The 18658-nt window shown below is 46.1% G+C and overlaps 1 protein-coding gene across 1 annotated transcript; it reads left to right on the forward strand.

Moving 5' to 3' along the window:
- Positions 1–107: 107 nt before the first annotated feature.
- On the forward strand, positions 108–15862 carry CCT3 (chaperonin containing TCP1 subunit 3). Its single transcript, XM_032398310.1, has 14 exons — positions 108–263; positions 2056–2117; positions 2747–2797; positions 2895–2957; positions 3710–3806; positions 7854–7971; positions 9907–10093; positions 10982–11131; positions 11899–12031; positions 12215–12296; positions 13561–13741; positions 14546–14791; positions 15050–15181; positions 15524–15862. Exons 1-14 carry the CDS (start codon positions 233–235, stop codon positions 15626–15628), a joined length of 1638 nt encoding a protein of 545 aa, XP_032254201.1. The 5' UTR covers positions 108–232; the 3' UTR covers positions 15629–15862.
- The last annotated feature ends 2796 nt before the right edge of the window (positions 15863–18658 follow it).

The raw sequence follows: 18658 nt of genomic DNA on the forward strand, positions 1-18658 counted from the left end.
TCTAGCTTGCCCTGCCGTTCTTGCGTAGAGGGCGGGGCTAACGAAGTCGATTGGCCGGTCTTCGTGCTGGTCAATGAGCTGGCTGCGGTGATTGGCAGCGACACGGAGGCTAGCGGGTTTAGGTGTAAGCCCTGAGGAGGCAGCGTTTTCTGGGCTTCTTTCTGGTTCTCTCTCTCCAGAAGGTTCTGCCGGTTGCCCCAGCTCTGGGTGCCCGGCTCTGCATCGCGCCGCCATGATGGGCCATCGTCCGGTGCTCGTGCTCAGTGAGTTGGGGGAAGCAGAGGCAGTGACCCCCTTTTCGCTCCTTCCGTCCACAGTTTGCCGTGTGGCCCCAGCCGGGTCCCGCCCTGGTCCGGCCGCGCAGGCTTCCCGTCGTCGTTCGTGTCGGAAAAGCCCCTTTCCCGCTCCTCTCTGTGCCCTGAGCCCGGACCCTTGCCTCCCTGCCCCTGGCCGAGCCGCTGGTCCGCGGGCGCTCGGCACTCCCCCCGCCGCCGCGCCCCTGCTCGCGTGGTTTTCGGTGCGGGGCTGGAGAATGGGACGTGGTCTGGCCTGGCCTCACCGCCGTGGCCCTGTGGCCCCGCCGGATCGCCTGGCTCGAGCGTCCCGTCCTTACTGGGGGGCTTCAAGTCTTTCCTCGTGCGGTCGGGGGGGTTGAGTGACAAGTGGGTAAGCTACCGACAAGGGGGTCTGCGCACAGCGAGTGGTAGCCGTGGTCACTTCTCGGTGACAGCCCCCCGGGTCTCCCTTCAGCGACCGCCGTGCGACGAGTCCGGCTTGGATGTAACTCATCCCGCGGTGTCCTCTGCGCTGAGATCTTTCCTACTGAGTTTTCCTAAATTTCTGTCTAAGGAGCACCACCTCCATTGTCTTCCCCTGGGGTGTTCCCCCTTTTCGAGTAACTTCTGTACCCCATCTGCAAGCTCTTGTCCCTGCCTTACCATTTTCCGTATACAAAATGCAGTAACGCGATTTTTCTCTATTTTCCCTGTACCTAGGAAATAACTGTTCTCAGAAAAAAAAAAATCACTTAACTGGGGAAAAGCCCTGTTCCTTCTGATGAGTCTGCCAGAACAGTCCATGCAGGATTTTAGTTACCGCCGCCTGAAATAGGAGTCTAAATTCTGAGGGTTGTGAGCATGTAGATTTGATGGGACTGGTTGAAAATTTTACTGATTTAAATTGTAGGGAATGTGTAATTTGGAGAGAGGAGGGAGATCGGCATTATGTGGTTTGGTTACGGCTACTGGCTTGTGTCCATTGGGAGGGCCCGGGCATGAGTGGTACATTGTGAAGCCTTTTTCCGGTCTGCGTTCATCCCCGGCACTAGTGGCTAGAACCCAGTAGACTCCCTGTTAACATACGTACTCAGCTCTGATGGTAGAGGGGTTATTGAGGCGTTCTTATTACATCCAAGCGTGGACTGAGTGTATCTTGCAAACTGAGGCACTCTGAGAGGGTATTCTCGTTGCACAGCACACTGGAGGGGCTCTGTCAGTCATTATGCTGGGACTGTCAGTATGATTCCCCCTACCCAAGTATGAAAAGAGGAACCTCCAGACTCCTTCCTTTTTCACATAAAGCAGTGATTGATGCTTTTTTTAGGTCACCAGCCCCTTGAGAATCTGATAGCTGTAGATCCTCTTCCCAGACAAGAACACAGTAGCTCCCCATTTTCTCATAATCTGCAGGAGTTCACCATTCCACTAAGGCTCATTCATGGACCTCAGGTTATGAATCCTTGCTGTAAATATGTGAATGTTTGGTTAGTGGGAAAGCGATGACCAGGGTTCCAAAGTTGAAGTGTTAGGGATTGTTTGTATGCCAGGGGTTGACGTAAAGAAGTAGCCATAAGTACATATGCTTATTTTTTTTAACAGTTTCTTAAGGTGTGTTGACATACAATAACCTACACATATTTAGAGTGTACAGTTCCATGAAGTTTGATCTTTGTTACATCCATGAAACCTGAGTTTGTTTTTACTTTCAAAGGTCAGGGAATAGTTTCTATACAATGGGCGAATCCTGATCTATTGCATTTTATTTTATCTATTTTAGGCCAGAACACAAAACGTGAATCTGGAAGAAAAGTTCAATCTGGAAACATCAATGCCGCCAAGGTAGCATATCTTTTAAGTAGTTTAAAGTTTATTAGTTTGCCTCCACCTGCCTTCCCTAGTATTTTTGTATTCGTTTGCTATTAGGCAGAAGAAAAGTTTGACTTCTCTTCTTTGAGGACATTTCTCTGATGGTGGTAGGTAGAAGGATGCTCTCCCACAATGAGTTAGGCCTAATAGTTTTCTCGTATTTACTTGTGCATAATTCTATTAATGTGTATTTTGTAATCTATGTGTGTTTGCCTCCCATACTACACTGAATTACTTGAGGGGAAGGACTATATTCCAGTTTGTATTCCTAGTGCCCATTGTAGGTCCTGGCTGGGTATTCAGTAAATGTCTTTTGGATGAAAGAATGAAACAGCCCTGGAGCTGATTTAGCACGGTGTGGAGGCCACTATCATGGAAAGAAATACTAATACACGGACTTGCCGTTATCTGAGTTACGGGGACCTGAAGCTCTGGAAGCCGTGTTCCCTCTTTTCCTGTGAAAAACTGTTTATACGTCCACCCTGAAATCATTACAGCAGCATCTGGACACGTGGTGTCCTGTACCTAACATGTCTTCTAACGCACACGTTCACACAGTCTTCTGGTTGGTGGTTACATGTCTTATGTCTCATTTCTGATAGACCATTGCAGATATCATCCGCACATGTTTGGGACCCAAGTCCATGATGAAGGTAGGCCGATCTCTTACTGAACTGTTTGACTAAAGATTTTCCCTTTCTGTTATCTGGAACATGTGTAACTTAGGTATAACTTTTACTTTTGTCCTAGATGCTTTTGGACCCAATGGGAGGCATTGTGATGACCAATGATGGCAACGCCATTCTTCGAGAGGTATGACTTTTCATTTTGCTTTCTAATAATTTTATAAAGGACCCGTAAAGTTACATACATGATTGTTAGTTCCTTAGGACTACTGTGGCTTTAAACAATAGAAATTTATTCCCTCAGAGCGTGGAGGCTAGAAGTCCAAAATCAAGGTGTCAGCAGGGTCCTGCTCCTTCTGAAGGCTCTTGGAAAGAATCTTTGTTGCTTCTAGCATCCGGTGGTTGACCACAATCCTTGACATTCCTTGGCTTGTGGACTCAGTCTCCTTCTCAGTTGTTATATGCCATTCTCCTGCTGTGTCTCTTAGTATAGGGGCAACAGTGGTTGGATGTAGGGCCTATCATAATATCTTGTATGATCTAATTTGCAGATCTTGATTACATCTGCAGAGACCCTGTTTCAGAAACATTCACATTCACAGTTTCCAGAGGGCAGGACTTCAGCTGTCCTTCTGGAAAATATAATTCAACCAGTGGGTGGGTCTCCTAGTAAATAAGCTATAAAAGAGTACTGTTCTGTCTTCAAGAAACTTTAATAGTTAAGTTGGCATCTGCATTTTCCTCTAAAAAGAGGGGGACTTGGAAAGAGGATTCACTTAGATATTTTGAGGACCACTGAAAATCTTTCAAGCTGTGGTAAAACAACGGATAAGGGAGGGAATATGGAAGTAAGAAGCTCGAGAGTCAGGACCGAGGAGAGTGGGTTCCAAAGGCTTTGAGTAGTGCTGATTCCATGGCAATCTGCATTTTCCTTTTCAGATTCAAGTCCAGCATCCAGCAGCCAAATCCATGATTGAAATTAGCCGGACGCAGGATGAAGAGGTTGGAGACGGGACCACATCAGTAATTATTCTTGGTAAGAGGAGGACAGCAGTGCTAATAAGGGAAAGTGGATTGAAACATGAAGATTTTTGTTAGAAATAGCATCTCTGTCCTATTTTAAGGAAATTGTTACCAATCCACTAATTACAAATATTTAAAATAATTTATTGCTAATTTTCTGTGTATTTTTTCCAAGTGAGCATGAAACATTCGTCATGGTGTAGGATGAACTAAAAATCTGGTTGAACAAAATACAGTGGGTTCTTGTCATTCACAGTAAGTTATATTCTAGAAAGTCACCACAAACACTGAATTAGCATACACTAAACCATTTCTACTGGGGGAAATAGGGGTTAGGCTCCAATGAGTTTCTTCACATACTCTTTAACTGATAAACATGTATCTTGTTTTATTTATTTACGGGAGGTGGGGGAGCGGGGGCAGAGGGAGAGAAACCCAAGCGGAGTTCCCTGTGGAGCCTGGAGCCTGATACAGGGCTCCATCCAACGACCCTGAGATCATGACAGAGCTGAAATCAAGAATCAGGCACCCCTATACCTTACTTTATGTGAGTTTTGTTTTATTTATTTTTAATTTTTTTTTTAAGATTTTATTTATTAGAGAGAGAGTGCACTAGCAGGGAGGAGAGGGAGAAGCAGGCTCCCCGCTGAGCAGGGAACCTGGCGTGGGGCTCGATCCAAGGACCCTGGAATCATGACCTGAGCTGAAGGCAGATGCTTAACCGCCTGAGCCAACCAGGCGCCCCTATTTTTTTTTTTTTTTTAAGTAATCTCTACTCCCGGGACACCTGGGTGGCTCAGTTGGTTAAGCGTCTGCCTTCGACTCAGGTTATGATCTCAGGGTCCTGGGATCGAATTCCGAGTGAGGCTCCTTGCTCAGCAGGGAGCCTGCTTCTCCCTCTGCCTGCCGCTCTGTTTGTGCTCTCGCATGCACTCTCTCTTTCTGTCTCTGACAAATAAATAGAATTTTTTAAAAAAAATAAATAAGTAAAAATAAAATCTCTATTCCCATCGTGGGGCTCGAATTCACAACCCTAAGATCAAGAGTTACATGCTCTTCCGACTGAGCCAGCCAGGCGCCCCTTTTCTGTTTGTTTGTTTTTTTGTTTGTGTGTGTGTGTGTGTGTGTGTGTGTTTTTAAAATGTTATTTATTTATTAGAGTGAGAGAGCACAAGCAGGGAGGGTGGGTGGCAGGCAGAGGGGGAAGCAGGATCCCCGCCAAACGGGGAGCCCGATGCGGGGCTTGATCCCAGGACCCTGGGATCATGACCTGAGCCAAAGGCAGACGCTCAACCATCTGAGCCACCCAGGCGCCCCTTCTGTTTGTTTTAAAGACACCTTATGGGAGCTCCTGGCTGGCTCAGTCATTTAAGCATCGGACTCTTGGTTTCGGCTCAGGTCATGATCTCATGGGTCTTGAGATCAAGCCCTGGTCAAGCTCCATGCTGAGTAGGGAGTCTGCTTGAGATTCTCTCTCTCCTTCTCCCTCTGCCCCTCCCCCCCCACTTGCACACGTGCATGCACATGCTCTCTTTCTCTCAAATAAATTTTTAAATAAAAATAAAGACACATCATGTAATGTATGCTGCTGACTCATTGACATTGAACTCAACGGCCGGTAGCACTATAACTCATGCCTGAAAGAAGCTTGTATAATGTGTTGTTTTCTCTGTAAGGCACATCACAGCCTTCTTGCACTTAGGAAAGCTGGACTGTACTTTAGTGCTACACTTGGGGGCCAGTTTAAACAGTGAAATCAACAAAATGCACAAAAGTGTGAAACTATACCACAAAGTATGAGAGCTGAAACAAGGCAGAACATTGCATTGGGTGACTCAAGTTTTCCATCTCTGCACCTTTGTGTGAATGACCATGAAGATGCCCCAAATGCTGATTTGGGGTTCACAAATAACATTTTAGCCAGTAGTTAAGTTGACAGATAAATCTTGACAATGAGTCTTGACCATATAAGTTTTAATAACTGATCTTCACATTTTCTATAGGATCATAAAGGATCACTTTTGAAAATTTGACATTGCCTTTATTTCTCTGTATGTTTTAAGTCAGTGGAGAAATGTTTATAATCAAGGCATTTGTTTTTTAAAATCTGATTGCAGTAACACATTTGTTAAGGAAATGAACTATTTTAAGGGATGCCAATTTATAATGTTGGTCCACATGCCTAAAAGTAGAGTCCATACAACAAAATTATTATACGAACTTTTAAAGTGACATGTTTAGTTATTTTTAGAATGCGTTGTGTCAGAGATGTACTGCAGTCACCACCAACTAAGCACTTAGTTATTTTATTTTTTGAGAGAGCCAGGGGTGGGGGGATGGAGCGAAGGGAGAGGGAGAATTTCAAGCAGACTCCCCACTGAGCTCGGAGCAGGACCCAGGGCTCCATCCTTTGGCCCTGAGATCATGACCTGAGTTGAAACCAAGAGTCGGACGCTTAACTGAGTCACCCAGGTGCCACTAAGCACTTCTTTAGACCCAGTTCTTTTGAGGAGTGAAAATTGGGTATGACTAGTTCTGTGCCTTGAAGAAAAACTTGGGGGATGAAAGGGAGGACAGACTTTATATGCTTTCTTACCATTTTTTGGTTGAAGATGAACAGTAGTCATCAGAATTTTCTAGCTAATAATCTTAGTTAAATCTCCTGGAGAGATTAGGTGGGTTAAGTATCCACGAGTCTAGGTAGCTCTGAAAAAGAAAACACTGCCATTCCTAGAGCCATTTTTCTTCTAAGTTATCCTGACTGTTCTCTAGCAGGGCATACGTATCCTTTTCTAAGTGAAGTTACTCCAGCATCTTTTAAAATACTTGATTATCTTTGGAGGCACCTGGGTGGCTCAGTCAGTTCATCGTCTGACTCTTGGTTATGACTCAGGTCATGATCTCAGGGTTGTGGGATCGAGCCCCACGTCGGGCTGCACACTCAGTGCAGAGTCTGCTTGTCCCCTCCTCCCTTCTGCCTCTCCTGCCGTGTGTGCACGCACTCTCTCGCTCTCTAAAAATGAATAAACAAGATCTTTGAAAAATAAATAAATGCCTGATTATCTTTTAAAATGCATGATGGGGGACGCCTGGGTGGCTCAGTCGGTTAAGCATCTGCCTTCGGCTCAGGTCATGGTCCCAGGGTCCTGGGATCGAGTCCCACATTGGGCTCCTTGCTGAGCAAGGAGCCTGCTTCTCCCTCTGCCTGCCTCTGTCTCTCTCTCTCTGATAAATAAATAAAATCTTAAAAAAAATAAAAAATAAAAAAAAATAAAATAAAATGCATGATGGTCACTTAGGAATTGGTGTGAAGTTTTGAATTCAAACATTTGAGCACATGCCAAAGAATACACTTGTGAACCTTGACACATTTGTGTACGTTTTGAAAATCAGTGTTAGTGGACAGGTAGTACGAGCAATTTGTGCAAAGGCTTTTTTTTTTTTAAACCAAAAGTACTTTTGTCTCTTAAAACTTTTTTTTTTTAAAGAAACAGGCTTGTGTGTATGTGTGTATCTATGTATGTATTAATTTGTGTGTGTATTAGAAAGTAAAGACAAATTTTTTTAGTACAGGAACATTTCACAAATAATCTCTCAATCAGAGAGTAAATTTTGTAAATTTTTGTGGGTATGCTTCCAGGTATAAGGTTTTATGTGTGTTTTGTTTTGTTTCACTGCATCCTAGGTGTTGAGATAATCATAAACAAGTCCGTTTTTCTATATGCATTTTTCCTTTTAGAGTCTTTGAAAAATAAAAATGTCTCTTTTTGTTTAGAAAACTGGTGACAAACACTGATCTTGAAAGATCAGAGATGAAAACTGTACGTTCAGTCTTTGATCACTTAAGATATATCTGATAAGGATATTTTCTTTATGAATTGCCTTGTGTAAAGTGTAAAATTTGGATTACAAAAATTGGATTAACAGATAATTGGCATAGTTTTTGGGACAATCTATTTTAGGAAAAAAGTTAAGGTATTTTTAGAAGCTTCATGAAGTTGCCTTGAAATCCCGGCACTTTAAAAAAAAAAAACATTATGGCATGTGTATCTTTTTTCAGCGGGGGAGATGCTGTCCGTGGCTGAGCACTTCCTGGAGCAGCAGATGCACCCGACAGTGGTGATCAGTGCTTACCGCAAGGCTTTGGATGATATGATTAGCACCCTTAAGAAAATCAGGTATTGAGGAGATCAGAAACGTACCATCAGCTAAGGGGGGCCTGGAAGACTCCTGTGTTCTGAGCTGGTGCAGGAAGACCAAGCACATCACCAGGAGTTTATACTCTGATGTCCTGTATGTGAGGAATAAAGGAGGAGAGCAGAAGGAACAGAGGATAATGACAAAGGATACAAAGTAGACCAAAGGGGCTGGGTTCAGTTCTTCAGAATATCTTTTGGTTACATGCTATTGGCTTGTTTCCCTGTTAGGTGCTGCCATGGAAGATGTGTAGCAAAATAGACCTAGCTTCTCAAAGTTTAGATTCCAGTGGGGGGAATTAGTTGAAGAGTTAGGTAACTAATTATTCAGGACTTAATACTGAAGTGTCCTGCCATCACGTATGATTATGACTGATGCAGTCAATTCTCTAATAAAATGCTGTGGAGGGTGGTAGCCGGCAGTTTTCCATTAAAGTCAAGAGGAGGGGCGCCTGGGTGGCTCAGTCGTTAAGCGTCTGCCTTCAGCTCAGGTCATGATCCCGGGCCCTGGGATCGAGCCCCGCATCGGGCTCCCTGCTCGGTGGGCAGCCTGCTTCTCCCTCTCCCACTCCCCCTGCTTGCATTCCCTCTCTCACTGCGTATCTCTCTGTCAAATATATAAATAAAATCTTTAAAAAAAAAAAAGTCAAGAGGAGTGGGACTGAAAATGCTGTTTGAATCCCATCTAGGAACCAGAGAACTTGCTGTTTGCTGAGTATTAATAGGGTAGTGATAGGAGTGTGGAAAGGCAGGACTTCTGACGTCAGAGGATGTTAGGTCATGACAGAATACAGAATGTCTTTGATTTAAAAATGTTGTTTAAAAATTAAAACCTATAATGTTCTACTCTGATGTGGTTGGGTCTTTGGGTACATAAGTCTCAAGTAACTTGGTGAGCTCTGTATTGTGTGCCTGTTAAGAAACAGCAAATGATAAAGTCTGTCCAGCACTCTTAGGGAATGTGGTGTTTGCCTGAAATTATTTTTATGAAATAAGCTGTATAAGAATGTAGAGCTGACCAAAGGATTTCTTGAGTTTGTGGAGCTGAATTGATAGGAAGTTTTTCTTACCAAACAGTAATTGTCTAAATATCTCAGATGATACTCGTAGAACTGTTGCTTCTTTTCTAAAATCCATAATTCGACAACTATGTAATGATAGCATATTATGTGCCTTACACTGTTACATGAAAATTTGGACAAGAGAGTGTCCAAGGTCTTGTACAGCTTCATTTTTGTGGTTGTAGTCGTATCACATACAAATGTAGGCTGTTGTTAGGAAAGACTAAACCTATAACAGCACCATGTGGTACACCATGTAATAAGGTGCTGGATAGAATAGAATCAGGTGTTCAAGGATAGTACAGACTGATTATCAGGATGAGCTTTCAGAATTTGCTAGCTATGGGATAAGGTATCAAAGACAAAATGTGTTTTGACCCAAGTTATAAAAGTTGAATTTATTTGGACACCTGGGTGGCTCAGTCGGTGAAGTGTCTGCCTTCAGCTCAGGTCCTGATCCCAGGGTTCTGGGATCGAGTCCTGCATCGGGCTCCCTGCTCAGTGGGGAACCTGCTTCTCCCTCTGCCTGCTGCTCCCCCTGCTTGTGCTCTCTCTCTGTCAAATAAATAAAATCTTAAAAAAAAAAAAAGTTGAGTTTATTTGGTTGAAGCAGAAGGTAAAGAACACATTATTTTTCTGTAAACTCTTAAGTTTGGAGGGTTGTCAGGCATGAAAACAGATTACTCAGGGATTCGAGACACTTTCCAGGGATGGGTTAGTTGTAATCTTGTTGAAAGGCAGAGGGGGGTGGACAGTTCTGCCTGTTGGCCCACTCTGGTCCCCAAGCTGTGGATGAGGGACTTCCTTGAATATCCAAGGTTCTGCTGAGCATACTACCTGTTTCACCTTTCTCCAGTACCCCTGTTGATACCAGTAACCGAGATATGATGCTGAACATCATCAACAGCTCTATTACTACGAAAGCAATCGGTCGGTGGTCCTCGTTGGCTTGCAATATTGCCCTAGATGCTGTCAGAACTGTGCAGTTTGAGGAGAACGGTCGCAAGGAGATCGACATCAAGAAATACGCAAAGGTGGAAAAGGTAAGCTCTTTCAATGTGTGTTTGGAAGACAGCTTATTTCCTAGTATGAATCAGCTTACTTGTGGAGGACATAGGTGTATGTCTTTATAATTAGAACAATATTTGCTGCTTAGAAAACAAAAACCTGAAAAAAAAAGGGTACCAAGGGCGTATTCCTGAAATAGTTCTGTTACTTTCACTGCTGTTCCTACCCAAGGTTTACAGAAGCTAGAGAAAGGCTTATTGGTGTTTCCATGTTTGTGCGTTTGCATACATATCTGCCACTTGGTGAAGATATGAACAAGGGCTCCACGCTGTCTCGCTAATAGGCCCCAGAAAGCACTCTCCGTCTCTACTCATTTAAGGTCGACAAGTAGCATTAGTAGCTTCTGGCCTGTAGGTGGAGCCCCAAGCCTAAAAATTCTGTGGGAATCTTTTCCAGGAAGTAGGAGAGAATCTTTGTCACTGAATTTCTTAAGAGTCTCAGCTGACTTTCAGATTGGGGTTCTGGTCCATGATTGGTGTTCCTCCTAGAGGGAAAAAAATGTGATTGCAACCTTTCTTTTTTTTTTTTTAAGATTTTATTTATTTGAGAGCGAGAACGAGAGAGAGAGAGAGAGAGAGAGCATGTGAGGGGGGAGGGTCAGAGGGAGAGGCAGACTCCCTGCCGAGCAGGGAACCCGATGCGGGACTCGATCCCGGGACTCCAGGATCATGACCCGAGCTGAAGGCAGTCGCTTAACCAACTGAACCACCCAGGCGCCCCAACCATGTTTGTTTTTGACGTTCAAAGAAGAAAGCTATGTTAGAAACCTGAAATAGTGCTCATTTGGGAAAGCTGAGTGTCTAGGAAGGGAGTTGAGAAACTGGCTCCTCTTGGTTGTGCATGAAAGTGGGTCTTTTGCTCAGATACCTGGGGGCATCATCGAAGACTCGTGTGTCCTACGGGGAGTCATGATTAACAAAGATGTGACCCATCCACGAATGCGGCGTTATATCAAAAACCCTCGCATTGTGCTGCTGGATTCCTCTCTGGAATACAAGAAAGGAGAAAGCCAGGTAAGGTTCCTGCCCTCTTCCTTGAAGTTGGTGTAAGGATCTGACTGCTAATAGGGACAAGGGAAATAAGGTATGTTTATTACATTGTCTCCTTTTGTGTCAGTTAGTGATCTTCATATATATTTCCTGCTTCTTAAAGGAACTCTTTAACGTAGCTAGTATTGACTTGAGTTTACAGATGAGGGATCTAAAACTCAGAGAAGTTAGGTAAATTGAGGAACACAACCATATTGACCAAATCAGGATTTGAACCCAGCACTGTTGGCTTCAGTTCCACACTACCGTGCCACCTCTCCTAACGCATGAGTAGGAAGTAATTCAGCTGGGAAATGCCAAAGAATTTCCAGAGGAAGGAGGTTCACCAGGCTCTGTTGCCTGTGCATAGAATAACTGAAGCTTGTTAACACAGGGATTGGGAACAAGATGTAGTTTATTGGTGGGAAGAATTAAGACCCAGAATTACTATGCACACTGACAGGCCGGAGGTAACATTGCACTGAGGGTCAGGGACCTTAGGCCACAGTATCCACGGATTGCCTTTGACTTTGAATTCCACTTAATGCGTAATTAAATGAAGGCCTTAAGCTGGAGTGCTGGAGCTAAACTAGCTTACAGAGGGGCGGGCTCCTGGCTTCAGGCCTCTAATGGACACCTTCTGGGGTGCATGAGAGGACTGGGTAGAGGAGCCTGATACTCAGGATGATCCTGAAGAGCTTCACTTGTCCAAGATTTTTGTTAAGTCCATGACTTTCTTCTCCACCACACAGACTGACATTGAGATCACAAGAGAGGAAGACTTCACGCGAATCCTCCAAATGGAAGAAGAGTACATCCAGCAGCTCTGTGAGGACATTATCCAACTGAAGCCCGATGTGGTCATCACAGAAAAGGGCATCTCAGGTAGGACTCTCTTTGCTTTCCATCCTCCTGTTGAGGTAGAAGAGGGTGGGTTGACCTCCCCTCCCCCACTGGCATAGACAGCATAGTAAACGTGTGATGGTTTAGGGTACATTGAGGATGGAACCAGTTCAGAACCCAGGAGTTCTGGCTTCCAGTTTGACACCTCTGCTCTTGGGTTTACAGATTTAGCTCAGCACTACCTCATGCGGGCCAATATCACAGCAATCCGCAGAGTCCGGAAGACAGACAATAATCGCATTGCTAGGTGAGTAGGCCACGTAAAAGTAAGATTCTTCCTTCCCATGTGTTTCCCTTTTGGAGCTTTATAATGCAGTTACCATTTCCTGAAAAGGTTTAATATAGGACCCAGTCCGTCCAGTCAGGTACAGGTGGGAATAACTTGGGTTTAGCTGTGTGCCCTCTTCAGAAATTCTCCAGTCCAACAGTTATGTGCTGCAGGAGTCATTTTATACTGCTGCTAACGAGTAGTGCTCAGCTCATGCTTAGACGTCTGAGGTCCCTGTCTCAGGGTCTCTCACAGCCTGTAGCACAACCACTGGCCTCCCTGTGGGTCTCCAGCTGCTGTCAATGCGACTTAAGATTGCACTCACCTTAGACGAACCATGAGAGACGATGGACTCTGAGAAACAAACTGAGGGTTCTAGAGGGGAGTGGGGTGGGAGGATGGGTTAGCCTGGTGATGGGTATTGAGGAGGGCACGTTCTGCGTGGAGCACTGGGTGTCACACGAACAATGAATCATGGAACACTGCATCGAAAACTAATGATGTGATGTCTGGTGATTAACATAATTAAAAAAAAAAGCTTTTTATCTTGAAAAAAAAAGATTGCACTCATCTTTTCTGCACTGATTCTGTGTTCACATACCATTCATTTTTAATACTAATTTTTATTTTAAAAAGATAAGTCTATCCCAGTATCACATATCAGATCCAAGTCAAGTTTTATACTTCTGCTAGCTCTGAAATGGCTCTGAGCATACATGGGTACAAATAGTTGACTGCATGCCCATGAGTGGGGAAAAAGTGACAAGTTAGTTTTGTGTTCGATGAAATTGAGTCAGACATACACTAATGTACTTACTTTCCTTCTTGCTTGAGTTTTCATTGTCTTTAGTACAGTTCTTTTACTGGCCTTGGGCTCTAATTGGGCAGTGCAGGACAAATTCTATCTAGAAAGGACCATTATGTGGTACATACACATTAGATATGCCTGAGAACGCATTTGTCCAGCGTTTAGTATCCACAAAATATACTTGAATTAAACTGTACTTGGTTATAGTAGTTGCTGTAGGTACATACACGTGCATTTATAAAGCTCTCTTAGTCTAAGGAAACTTCACCTATATATATTTGAGAATCTAATTCTCCAGGCAGCCAGGACTTCCCAAGTTATGTAGCAGTGTTTTCCAGCAATCCACTTTTGGCCTTATCCCCAGCCACAGACCCTAGGGACTAGGAAGATGAGTAAAACTACCCGAAATCACCTGCCCCCCAATCTAATCAATAGAGCCTGTGGGGCCCGGATAGTCAGCCGGCCGGAAGAGCTGAGAGAAGATGATGTTGGGACAGGAGCAGGGGTGTTGGAAATCAAGAAAATTGGAGATGAGTACTTTACATTCATCACTGATTGCAAAGAGCCCAAGGCCTGTACCGTTCTCCTCCGCGGGGCCAGCAAAGAGGTTCTCTCGGTGAGTCTGCCTCAGAAGTGTGACTGTGCACTAGGTCGTTCCATTTCTTGAGAGAGTCCCAGAGACCTAAAATCCTCCTGTTGCCCATTCATAGCTATTTAATTTTTGATATGTGGCCACAAATATCTTTTTTTTTTTTAAGGTTAAAAACCATTTTTTAGGGGCATCTGGTTGGCTCAGTCGGTAAAGCATGCAGCTCTTGATCTTGAGGTCATGAGTTTGAGCCCCACCTTGGGTATAGAGATTATATACATGCGTACATAATGTAAAAAAAAAAATTTTATAATTAAAAAAAATGTAAAATTTACCATCTAAACCGTTTTTTAAGTGTATAGTTCTGTACACATTCACATTCTTGGGCAGTAGATCTTCAGAACCTTGTCATCTTGCAAAACAGACATACCCATTGAACAATGACTCACCATTTCCCCGCAACCACTGCTTCCTTATTTTTTAAGTTGATGTTACAAATACCACCTATTTCTCAGGTTAAGTAACTTACCCAAAGGTGCCCAGCAAGTACCTACACCGCGCAGCCCCCGAAGCGCCACAGTTGGGATGGGACAGCATGGGGTAGTGCTCTGTGTAGTCTGACGTCGCACCCCGGCCCCATCGTGCACCTGCGCTTCATGTGTTTGTCCAAAGTGCAGGGCATCTGCTCTGCCCCGCAGGGGATCCAGGGACCTTTCCGATTGCCCTCCCGGATGGTTTCCCACACTTGGCAGTTAGGGAGCCGTTGAGTGCCTCTCATGTGTTCCTGAGTCATCAGGTTTCGGCTTCATACTGTCCGTTTGCTTTCCCAAGGAGGTGGAACGCAACCTCCAGGACGCCATGCAGGTCTGCCGCAATGTCCTCCTCGACCCCCAGCTGGTTCCGGGAGGCGGGGCCTCTGAAATGACCGTGGCCCACGCCTTGACAGAAAAGTCCAAGGCCATGACGGGTGTGGAACAGTGGCCATACAGGGCTGTTGCCCAGGCCTTAGAGGTCATCCCTCGTACCCTTATCCAGAACTGTGGGGCCAGCACCATTCGTCTGCTTACCTCCCTTCGGGTGAGTTCCTTCCCGAGCTTTGCTGCTGGCGGGGTGGGGAGAGCTGCTTGGCCTAGGAGGATGGTTCATGTCTGTGTATCTGGCTCTCCTGACACCTTGTGCCTGCAGGTGTCCTCCCTCTGAACACTCACCTGTTCACTGTCATTGTCATCGCCTTTTCTCACTTCACTGTTCTTGGTTTATTATCTAACGTTCCTGCCCACTTCCTTGTTCTTGGTGTTTTTTTCCTTGAACTGTTGACGCTTCTTCCGACTATAGGCCAAGCACACCCAGGAGAACTGTGAGACGTGGGGTGTAAACGGTGAGACAGGCACCTTGGTGGACATGAAGGAACTGGGCATCTGGGAACCACTGGCCGTAAAGCTGCAGACATACAAGACGGCAGTGGAGGTGAGGCTCCTGGGACCTACGCTGTGCTGCTGATTTGCACAGAACCAGAAACCAGCGTGTTGGGCTCAGTCTTGAAAGGACGGGTGTAGAAGGCAGAGTGTTCTTGGAAGGTCTCCCAAGGAATCCATCCCCCTACTTACCTTTAGCTCGTATAAAAAGCAAGGTGACTGCATAAGATGTGTCCCTTGCTGAGGGAGAGCTGAATTTTCCATGCCAGGCTCTGAAAAGGCAGATCTCAGATAAAATGCTAATAGTGTGGGAGGAGCTAGGTGTTCTGTTTTAAAGAAAACAAGTATTCCTCCATTGTCTGCTGGCCTCTTTGGGGCTATGGTTTTTCCCTAGACGGCAGTTCTTCTACTGCGGATCGATGACATCGTCTCGGGCCACAAAAAGAAGGGTGATGACCAGAGCCGGCAAGGCGGGGCTCCCGATGCCGGCCAGGAGTGAGTGGAGGGCAACGCCAGCTCAAGGCACCAAGCCGGCAGAGGCTCCCTCTTCCCTGAGCCAGACTGCCAGGGGCACTGTGGATGTCTTTGTTTGGAAGGGACCGGGTTGAGGGGCAGCCTCAGCCCCTTTCTGTCCCAGCTCAGTTTGCAAAAGGCGCTGACATGTAACTCTTCTCTATTGTAAGCTTTCCATTTAATTTAGTTTGCTTCCGATGATTAAATCTAAGTCATTTGAGACGGTGGTTATGTGTTTTGCAACCTTGGGTCATGTCTCTGCCCCCTCGCAAAGAGGGAGGAGGCAGAAGACCTTGCTGGGGAGGAAGGGCGATGGGAACGAGGTGTAAGTATCTGCCTCCCTGAAGGTATTTTTCAGACTTCCCGGTAGATGCTGGTTGGGAAGACTCTTGGAATTGAAAGGGTCATACTTGAAAGCTCAAAGAAGCACGGCTTTGTACTCACGACCCAGAGAAGAGGAGGAGCCTGTCCAGACCCCAGGTGTCCCAGACCCCGGGTGTCCCATCAGTGGTTGTGTGGAGAGCAACACCCAGCACGCGCTAGGGCTCGGGCGTTTGTCCTGAAGAACATAAGCATGGGTTTTTTCTGTTGTCTCCTGTCACTTTCAGAATCCCTCCTGTCTTACCTGGAGCGCTTTTCTTCCTGACTGCAGTCTGTGCTCTGGCCTGCTGGCTGGTCCTGGTGGGCTCATGTCTTGGGAGGGCCTTCCCTGCTGGCAGACATGGAGGGGTTAATTGCAGTTCGCACTTTGTTCTTATCAAGGGAGGAAAATAATGGCGGCGGGATGCTGGAGGCCAGGTGGGGCTGGCCTGTGATTTCTTCAGTATCCTTCCTCTTGGCTCCTGGGCCCTTCACGTCCCCTTGGTTCTTATGACTCACGCAGTTAGCCTTTATCTCCTCCCGACTGCAGGCCTTAGTCATGATGGGCTGAATACCAGGTGGAAGAATAATAGCACACAGTGCCTGCTGCGTAATACACACACTCTAGTCGTTGTGCACACAGTGACTTGTCTCCACAAGGACTCTAGGATCGGTAGCATCCCCCGTTTTACGTTGGGGCGTCTGGCACAGATAGGTCATGTCAAGGGCCACAAGGCTGGCGAGTGGCAGACGGGCTTCCTGCGGGCGGTCTGGCTCCCAGCAGGCTGCGCTCAGTGCAGGAGGTGCGAGGGGGCTCTGGAGGCCTCTGGTCCGTTTGCACCTGAGGTGCGGCATTGGCTCAGCCCCCTCGGAGGTCCTTGCTCTTCCTCCGGTCCAAGGGGCTCTGGAGTAAGCCTGCCTGTCCTGTGCTGAGATCCCTGCCTCTATTGAATCAGTCATTCAGAGTTCTAGGACCTTAGACAAGAGGTAAGTGACTAGATCTTGAAGTGGTGTTCACGAAGACCCTGTGGGTCTTTGCTCCCGTTCGATTTCCCCCGACGTCCACTCTGGCTGCGGTTGTCCCCATCGGGCATGGGGCTGAATGCTGGGGGAGCGTGTGGTGGCCTGCCTGCTGTCGTCGAGCCCCTTCTCTGAGCACCTCTGTGAGCGGGAGTCCTGGCGAGCTCCACCGGTCGGTACTGTGCTCCGTGCTGCGCCGGCTGCCTCAGTCCTCAGCTGCCTCAGTCGCTACGGTCCGTGGGCCCGTGAACAGTTTGCCACCTCCTTGACTTTGGGCATGGCCCTCCCTGCTGTCAGACTCCTAGATTCCACCAGATCCCATTTTCCTCTTATAAAGCAGCATCTTTGTGGGTGGTGGGGAGGCTTGAATTCCCGACTATTCAGGCAAGACTCTTGTTCCTACTTTCCCGTCAGGTTCCAGAGTTGATAGCTCAGACAATACAAGTACTTGTCTCAGAAGTGAGTTTTTTTTTTTTTTTTAATATTTTATTTATTCAACAGAGACACAATGAGAGAGGGAACACAAGCAGGGGGAGTGGGAGAGGGAGAAGCAGGCTTCCCGCAGAGCAGGGAGCCTGATGCGGGGCTGGACCCCAGGACCCTGGGCTCATGACCTGAGCCTAAGGCAGCCACTTAATTGAGCCACCCAGGCGCCCCAAAAATGAGTTTTTTTGAGAAAACTTGAGTTCATCCCAGAATAGCCATTTGGGGAAAAATGAAGTTGGATCCCTACTTCATTCACTGTTTGCAAAATTAATTCCAGGCAGCTGAAAGGTTTCAATATAAGAAAGTGAAACTAGAAGAAAACATGACATTTTAGAAAATAGAGTGGGGGGGCGCCTGGGTGGCTCAGTTGGTTAAGCGACTGCCTTCGGCTCAGGTCATGATCCTGGAGTCCCTGGATCGAGTCCCGCATCGGGCTCCCTGCTTGGCGGGGAGTCTGCTTCTCCCTCTGACCCTCCCCCCTCTCATGTGCTCTCTCTCTCATTCTCTCTCTCAAATAAATAAAAAATCTTAAAAAAAAAAAGAAAATATCAGAGTGGGGGAAAATGATGTATACATAAAACACTGGCATCGTGAAAAAGACAAGGGGTGGGGGCATTAGGGGATGTGGGGATAGTTGTCCCCATACAAAAGTTAATTCTTTAAAGAACTAGAAATGAGCAGGAAGAGAGGCTACAGAAAAATGGGCCAAGGGTGTAAATAGCTCAAGGAGTCATGATAAATGACAAAACACAAGGAGCTGGCTAACCTTATTCGCAGGGACAAGCAAGTAAGCGTGGTAAAGTCTTAGCGAGGGTGTGGAGAAGCAGGCCCTCTGGCACGTGGCCTGTCGATAAACCTCACAGGTCAGTTTGATCTGGCTGTTTATCTCCTATATTTGGATTCAAATGTGTATGACATGCTGTACATACAGGGATATTCATTTCAAAGTCCACCATAGCAAATTGTTGTAAACTGCCAAGGTTCTGGGTAAATGTATCCATGGGACGCCCTCCTGTGCTGAAATACTTGAGTGGAGAATGAGCTCCGGATGCAGAGACCGTCCTCCACGCAGACGTGTAAAAGCAAGCTGCGGAACGGCGTTTGGGTGCCGTTGCGTGGTAGTACATGTGTGTAGGCAGCATTCATGCGT

The sequence above is a fragment of the Phoca vitulina genome, unplaced genomic scaffold (assembly GCF_004348235.1).
Source record: "Phoca vitulina isolate PV1807 unplaced genomic scaffold, GSC_HSeal_1.0 scaffold115, whole genome shotgun sequence".
Taxonomy (NCBI): domain Eukaryota; kingdom Metazoa; phylum Chordata; class Mammalia; order Carnivora; family Phocidae; genus Phoca; species Phoca vitulina.